General features: G+C 34.6%; 1 protein-coding gene across 1 annotated transcript; it reads left to right on the forward strand.

The window, feature by feature from the left end:
* Positions 1 to 484: 484 nt before the first annotated feature.
* LOC118050689 (uncharacterized) lies at positions 485 to 8,073 on the forward strand. The gene is made up of 8 exons (XM_035061113.2): positions 485 to 561; positions 825 to 1,549; positions 2,786 to 2,901; positions 3,023 to 3,170; positions 3,248 to 3,684; positions 3,971 to 4,067; positions 4,902 to 4,957; positions 7,936 to 8,073. Exons 1-8 carry the CDS (start codon positions 485 to 487, stop codon positions 8,071 to 8,073), a joined length of 1,794 nt encoding a protein of 597 aa, XP_034917004.2.
* Positions 8,074 to 8,452: the final 379 nt, after the last annotated feature.

The following is an 8,452-nucleotide window of genomic DNA, read 5'->3' on the forward strand; positions in this document are numbered from 1 at the left end:
ATGAAAGCTTATTTACTTGTACCTACACTAGTATCATTCTGTTTTAGAAGATTTTGATTGCTGCTGTGCTGAAGTGTACCGCTTTATGTTCATGGTTCTCAATTCGTAGCTTGCTGTTGTGTTTTATGTTTGGTTGCCGAGTAAGAATGTAAAATCAATGGAAAGAAAATAAAACGTGCAATTGTTGTCATATCAATCTAGCTTGTGGCTGCACAAGTAAGGAATTTAAGTTTGCTGTTACTTGTGGAAAGAAAAAAAAAACCGAAAAACTCTTGGAATCTTAATTACCTTTTAATTTTATTTAGAACACTGCTTGGGTTGTTGAATAAAAATCCTCTATTTTTTTCTTTAATTTATTTATGAAAGAGAAATTATTATTATTATTATTATTAAAATCCTCCGTTTTCCTCAGAAAGCAACGAGCAACTCTTCTCTTTTGGTTTCAACTTTCAAGAGAAGTTTGAGAGCTGAAAGAACGTGGGCAATGGATGTAACTGAAGAAACGTGGATTAAGATTTTTGCTGTTTGTAATATAGTTGAAGAAGAAACTAATGGAGGAAGGCAAGAGTAGAGGAGATTTACATGTTAATGTACTTAAGCAAAACACCTTTAAGACAAGGTGGAAGTTTCAAGTCCACCACATTGTCAGGAGGTCAACACCTCGGAACTCTCCTACTCATCGGTTACTACATTCCAGTCGAAACTCCAAGAAGAGAGGGTAGAGGTAGTGGAGGGATACAGTGGTTTCGAAGCAAAATCGATTAAATATACTGGTTACTTCTCATTACTCTATGGACTTACCTTGGGTTTTACGTCCAGTCCAGATGGGCTCATGGTGATAACAAGGATGAATTTCTGGGGTTTGGAGGTAAATCCAGCAATGGACTTTTAGATACTGAACAGCATACACGGCGAGATTTGCTTGCCAATGATAGTTTGGTAGTTGTAACTAATGGGACCAATAAAATTCCGGTGAGAAATGCTAAAAAGATAGATGTTGTTTTGGCCAAGAAGGGGAATGGAGTTTCATCTAATCGAAGAGCAACTCCTAAGAAGAAGAGCAAGAGAGGAGGACGCAGGTCACGTGCCAAAGCACATGATAAACAAAAGGCAACAGTAGTGGTTGAAAGCGATGATGTAGAGGTTGCAGAACCTGATGTTCCTAAAAATAATGCTTCTTATGGTTTACTTGTTGGCCCATTTGGGCCAATAGAGGATAGAATTTTGGAATGGAGCCCTGAGAAACGATCAGGAACATGTGATAGGAAGGGGGCCTTTGCACGTCTTGTATGGTCTAGGAAATTTGTGTTAATATTCCATGAACTCTCGATGACTGGAGCTCCACTTTCAATGTTGGAGTTGGCAACAGAGTTTTTGAGCTGTGGAGCCACAGTTTCTGCTGTAGTTCTCAGCAAGAAGGGTGGCTTGATGCCAGAGCTTGCTAGGAGAAGGATCAAAGTGCTTGAAGACAGAGCAGATCTCAGCTTCAAAACAGCCATGAAAGCAGATCTTGTCATTGCAGGATCAGCTGTCTGTACCTCATGGATAGGTATGAACCATGTGACAACCATTTATTCATGTTTGTTTATATAATAAACTAACTATGCTGATACAAAGTTTTCTTCTTGTTCTGGCTTTTGATTTGTAAAACTTCAATCTATGACCTAAGGCACTTTTAATAGCTCGAAAACTTGATGCTAAAAAGATTTCAGGGTATGCAACAAAATGCACAAACATCATTATGAATTAAATGTATGCATTATCTTCTTTAGTATTCTTGTTTATAAATGTATTGCTACGAGCAATCAGATGCATGATACAGAATATTTCCTCTTCATGTGCACATGCCCTTTTCAGCAGTTTCTTGTTGCACTTGGAGTTCAGATTGTCTGTTCCAAACGTATATGCCTATAGTGGGGCAATCACTATGTCTGCTAACTTTTAAGAGACTTTCATAATCGATGTGCATGCACATGTATCATCTATGATGATGATCAAAATTAATTTCAGTAATTTCAAATGCATTGGGATGGAATTTTATTCAGTAAAATTATGTGTCCTTTCTGCACCTGCTTCATGATGTTTGGAAAAGGATTGGCTTGGCTATCATCATAATTTTATGCATGCTATCCTCCACGTGGAAGGGTGATTATGATGATAAGTCTGGTAGCATTATATACTGATAAACTCATATGTATGTATCCTCTATATGGTAGGAATCTCTGTAAAATATTTTCTAATTCATCTAACTTATAAAGAGTTAAATAGATATCAGGCTCTTTTGTGGCTTTGATTGGATCATTGACTGATCTGTTATTAGATATGAAACATTGAGTGGGCAGCTGTATAACATGAAAGTATGTTAATCAGTTGACACAATCTTTGAGTGATGGCTTGTGTCAAACCTCTTCTGCTACTCAGAGTTAATGACAAGTGTTCAAACTTTTCTTTGAACTTACTTTGGAAAATGTGGGGGGAGCTTGGAATCTCATGTTATGAGCTCATGCATCTTATGTTGAATGTGATTTTGTTTTCATGCGTTTGCCTTCTACATTGTTATTTGGTGTGCAATATCTTTAAAAGGTCAAAAGATTGTAAAAGTTTCTATCTTCTCTGTTCACAATTTATATTTAGCACATGAACTGATAGGAAAGAGAATACAATTGCTTTTACCATATGTGAGCACGCTTTGAAACTAAGCTATTATTGTTATTCTAGTTGGCAACAAAATAGTTTGAAAAGATGAAAAATTCTATACCATTGAATTCTTTATTTTTGGTTTCAGATCAATACATTGCCCGTTTTCCAGCTGGAGGTAGTCAAGTTGTTTGGTGGATTATGGAAAATCGACGAGAATACTTTGATCGGTCAAAAATTATCCTTAATCGAGTGAAAATGCTGGTCTTTCTCTCTGAAAGTCAGATGAAACAATGGCAAACTTGGTGTGAGGAAGAAAATATTAGGCTGAGATCTCCACCAGCAGTGGTTCAACTTTCTGTTAATGATGAGCTAGCTTTTGTAGCCGGCATTTGCTTGTTCACTAAATACTCCAACTTCTAGCTCTGAAAAGATGTTGGAGAAAAGACAGTTGCTACGGAAATCTGTTAGAAAAGAGATGGGATTGACTGATAATGATATGCTTGTGATGTCTCTCAGCAGCATAAATGCTGGTAAGGTCAGCTCTTGCTTCTTGAATCAGCAAACCTGGTGATTGAACCAGATCCTTCGCCTAAAATAACAAATTCAGTGGATAAGGGTAACCAATCTACCTTGGCTGCAAAGCATCATTTAAGAGCTCTGTTGGAGAAACCAGAAAATCCTGTCAGATTTTCAAATGAATTTAGCCGCTACAGTGAGTCTTCTACCAGATTGGCTGAACCTAACAAGATGAATTCACAACTTACCAGTGTCTCTAACTCCATTGATTACAACGTTGCAGGGAACCTTGACAGAAGTCACAGAAAAAGGAAGTTGTTGGCTGACAGTGAAGGAACACATGAACAAGCTCTTAAAGTTCTTATTGGTTCTGTTGGATCTAAAAGCAATAAGGTGCCTTATGTCAAAGAGATTCTGAGGTTCATATCCCAACATTCAAATTTGTCAAAGTCATTGTTATGGACTCCAGCAACTACACGTGTTGCCTCGCTTTACTCTGCGGCAGATGTTTATATTATAAACTCCCAGGTAATCCTCATCTTCACGGTTTACTGATTTATCTGTATGGGTGCCTTTTTGTTTTGGTAGGCTCTAAGTTAAATTTTTGGATTTACATCACAAATTTGAAGTTTCAGGTTATGGTATTAAATTATCATATCTGCATCTCATGATAGAAGTGAAATTTTGTTGACAAAAATAGCCCATCCTTTCCCTTTTGTCATCTGAAGAGTCTTTTTCTAAACTTGCAGATTGAATTAGTAATCCTCCATTATGTTATTTGGCAACAGTTTCTGTGTCCATGTTTGAACTTCAGTCATGTCAAGTTTCCTTCACCTTTTCCTCAAATTTGAAGTGTCCAAGGGTCATAGACCCTTATTTGAGTGTCCAGTATCTGAAACTTGTACTGCAGGGTAAAAGGATCACATTCAGAAATTTGAATGCTGTTATGCTTATCCATTTGCTTTACTTATACATTAGAACACGGAAGTAGTTTGCTGTATGGAATTACATTTCAAAATTCACAAAAACTCTTTCAACTATGCAATCTATGTACACAGTGAAATTTGCTGCAGAAATATGGTAGTGTATAAAATGGGATGTGGGCAATGGCATTGAGGTGCCCTAACCAGCCCCTTGTATTAGTGATACAGAAATTTAAGTCTTGATTCTAAGGAGCCTGCTCCCTGCCAAATGTGCAATGCCTTGCACCATTTTCCATTGAGTTATATGGCTATGTTCCAAGATCTTGATCATTCAGTTGTCCTGTTACAACAGAAACTCATTTAGTAGAGCTCAAGCAGTGTCACTTACCAACCTACATACAAACTGAATGATTGACAAGAACTAGTCCCATTCTCATGCTGAGCTCATTTATTACTGGAATAATTTAAATGTTGCCTGTTATTGTGGTTCCTCAGCCATTCACCCACGAGCTATAGAGGGTGAACATGTGTTCTGGTGTAGAGTCGATAACCAAGGAAGAGTTTGGTAAGAATGTCTGCCAGCATTTCTAAAGTTGATTACATGATAATGGGATACTGCATCAAGTGTAATCGGTTTGTAACTATGTATCTGATGTTGACAACAATGTAATATGCATCATCATAAACTAGCATTTGTGTTTCAATTGAACTCTTTTTACAGGTGTAGTTTACTCATTGTGATAAACAAATGTCAACTCTTACTTATGAGACCTATTCTGTATTAATATGAAAGCGTATGGAAATTTCTGGATTGGTTTTCAGGGCCTGGAGAGACATTTGGAAGAGTTACCATAGAAGCCATGGCGTTTGGTCTTCCGGTAAGGCAACCAATACCTTCCTTTTTGTAAGGCTGGCATGGATAGTATATGTTGATTGCTCATCCTGCTAACTTATCATTCGTGGAACTTGAATTAGTAAATAGCTGGCCTGTCATGGTCTCGTGTCAACTTCTTCTGGGGAAAAAAATATGATATCATGCTCTTCTTGAGCTAATAGGACCATTATTATCAAACCTTAGTTTTTGAATACAACTGGTAAAATATATTTTTATTTTTCCTGACGGGAATAAACTGCAAAGCATGTCACCATCGGTATTCAGTGTTCTTCATTAGCTTTGTTTAACTCTTTTCTCTTAGTCTGCCTTATTAACTAGGAAACCCTCATTCTTAATTCAAAATATTCTTTTACCAATTCCATTCTAAGTAGATGAAATTTCTGCAAATCACTTTCAGAAAGATAGGTCTTTAGCCAGCTGTAAAAGATCACACATTTTGTTTGAATTTGCTAGGTGCATCTCATTTGACTTATTTCATGCTTTCACCTAGTCTCTGTTTTAGTAGAGCATGTAGAAAGCACAACTCTTACACCTATCCCGCTCCCACATTTAGTGAGCTTGGTCTATTCTTAATGGACACACATTTTAGTGAGCTCATAGCTCAACTAGAACCCCTATCCCGCTCCCACCAAGAGGTCTCGTTTGTAGAAAACAAAAAAGAAGAAAAAAGAAAAGGAAAACAAACAGCCATCTTAAATTTACCCTTTGCTCCAATGGTGTATATGAACACTACTTGTGCTTCGAGGTAAACCAATCTTCATATCACTACAGCTGGACTTAATTCCGTCACTTAAGACATCTATCCAGGAGTTTCTTTTTCTTTTCTTTGTTAACTTCTGCTGCATGGATTCCAGAGTGCAACGAACAAGCTTCCAGATTTATTTTCTTTACCATTTTATCAGGTCCTTGGAACAGATGCAGGAGGCACACACGAAAATTGTTGAGCACAACATAACAGGGTTTCTTCATCCCGTGGGACGTCCAGGATCGCGTGTTCTTGCTCAAAATATCGAACTCTTACTAAAAATCCGTCTGTGAGGAGCAAATGGGGATCAAAGGGAGGAAAAAGGTGGAGAAAATGTACTTGAAGCGGCACATGTATAAAAAGATTTGGGAGTTCTATACAAGTGCATGAGAGAGTCAAATGACATCTGCCAATGCACAGACTGATTCTTTGATTGGTTTTGAATTTGAAAAGAAATTGATGAGCATCGACGCAGATTGTATTACCCAACACAACTGATTTGTAAGTTTTTCAAATTTAGCAAATTGTGTCTGGATTATTTGGAAGCTGTAGCTGTTTGATTTGATTTCGAGCTTGAAAGTTCTTTCTCCACCAGCATGTTCTCTTGTTTTCTTGCATTCCACGAGTCAAAAGGCATGCGAAGAAACATGAAAAAAAACTTCGATGCTGGCAAAAAAAGGTCCTTACAGAGTGGGTTTTTACTTTTTAGTTCTCACTGATAGGTCCAAAAAAGGTCCTTACCGAGAGCAGCATTAAATACAGTTATCGTCATTGTTAGCAGGATTTACACTGGATCCACAATTAATTGGAGGTATTAAAGAGAATTGTTTCCGTTGTATGTGTTCAGAAAACCAACTTTTAATGAGATCTAAAAACTGTCAATTTCTGTGTCTAAAAAGTATGTATTAAAAAAATTAAATTTTTTTAATTTTTTTATTTATTTCAAATTAATATGTTTTTAGTATTTTTAAATTATTTTGATGTGCTGATATCAAAAATAATTTTTATAAAATAATAAAAAATATCATTAATATGTATTTTAACATGAAAAGTTATTTAAAAAGTAACCATAACTTTTAAAGTTAGCTTTCTTGTTTTGGAAATTTAGCATATGTTTTGAAAAAATGGTTTTTTATTAAATTTTAAAATATTTTTTATATTAAATTAATTTTTTTTGATGTTTTTATTATTATTTTGATATGTTAATATTAAAAATAAAATTAAAAAACTAAAATAAAATATTACTTTAATATATTTACAAGTAAAAATTACAGCTTTAAAAAATAAAACTTTTTTATCTTTGTCCTTGTCTTGTATATTTTACCAAATCTCTACTCTTCAATCTATTATTACAATTTCAATTCATCTCAATTTATAAAAAAAAAAATGCTTATTTTAACATCCAATTTTGTATTGTTTTCATACATTTAAAAATTTTAAAACAAAATTAATATGAAAAAGAAACAACATAGAATAGAATCAGCGTTTGAAAAGAAAGAAGAAATATATATATATATATATATATATATATATATATATATATATATATATGAAAAGGTCACTTTTTATTAGTTATTTAATAGTGAAGGAAAAAAGGGAACATTTTTAAAAACAATAGAGATAATATTGGATTTTTTTTTTAATTAAGTGGGTAAAAGTAGAACGTCCATAGTTAGGAATATAATTATCCAAAAAACGGATTTATATTTAATAATCATAAAGGTAAAAAAAGGAAAAGATACATACTTGTCTCACCATGTCAAACAAAAACACTTGGAGCAAGTTATTATTTAATCCCCGTGTTTTTTATAAGATAATTACTTAATCCCTTTTTTGTTTTTTTGTGTTTTTTTTTAATGATTAAGTTCTAATATTTTCATATTTGATTCCATCTTGGTCCTTAAATTGTTTTTTTTTCTTATCACAATTAAATAGTTTTTTAGCCTAAATAGCCTTCATTTGTAATCAAAATCCCCAATTTTATTTACAACAGATAAAATTAAAAAGGACCAACTTACAAAATCATAAAAAAATAAGAGACTAAATCATAATTTGCTCAAAAACTTAATTATGAGTGTTTCTACTGTTGAATCAAACAGTGTTTATCATGAGAAATTTTGCTCAATCTCGTGAGGACTTTAGTGCAATTTCTTCTCATGCTTTGTGAATTAACAAGACATTTTTGTTCTCATTCTTTCGTTTTTTTTGTGAACAAGGGCGAGAGAGGAGAGATGAAAGAACAAAATAGACAAGAGAAGAAGTTGAGAAGGAAGGCGCCTCAGAGAAGGAAGATCTACAGAGAGGAGGCCTTGCTTTTGCGTCACTGGCTGAGACAGACGAAGGATTTGGATTGAACGCCGCCAATTCTGCTGTTTGGCAATATAACGCAAAACCACTATCAATAACTGTAACGACTCCATTGTTTTTTATTTAAAAAAAAAAACAAATTTAACAGTTTTTTTTTATATTATTTATATTAAACTATTGACTCAATAATTTTCACAAAACCTTTATTCAATAATCTCAATAGTTTTCCTATTAAAATTATCAACTCAATAATTTCTCCTTTTCCATTCCCCCTCCCTCACCAAACCCTAACCACCAGCTATTATCATAACAACTAGCATAGTCACTACCCTTCACCTCCTCCTCCACCAAACAACCCAGCTCCCCCCACAAAATTATCCCCTTCCTTCACCCTCCACGTCATAGACAACCCCACCATTAAAACAC

Source organism: Populus alba, chromosome 1 (assembly GCF_005239225.2).
Source record: "Populus alba chromosome 1, ASM523922v2, whole genome shotgun sequence".
Taxonomy (NCBI): domain Eukaryota; kingdom Viridiplantae; phylum Streptophyta; class Magnoliopsida; order Malpighiales; family Salicaceae; genus Populus; species Populus alba.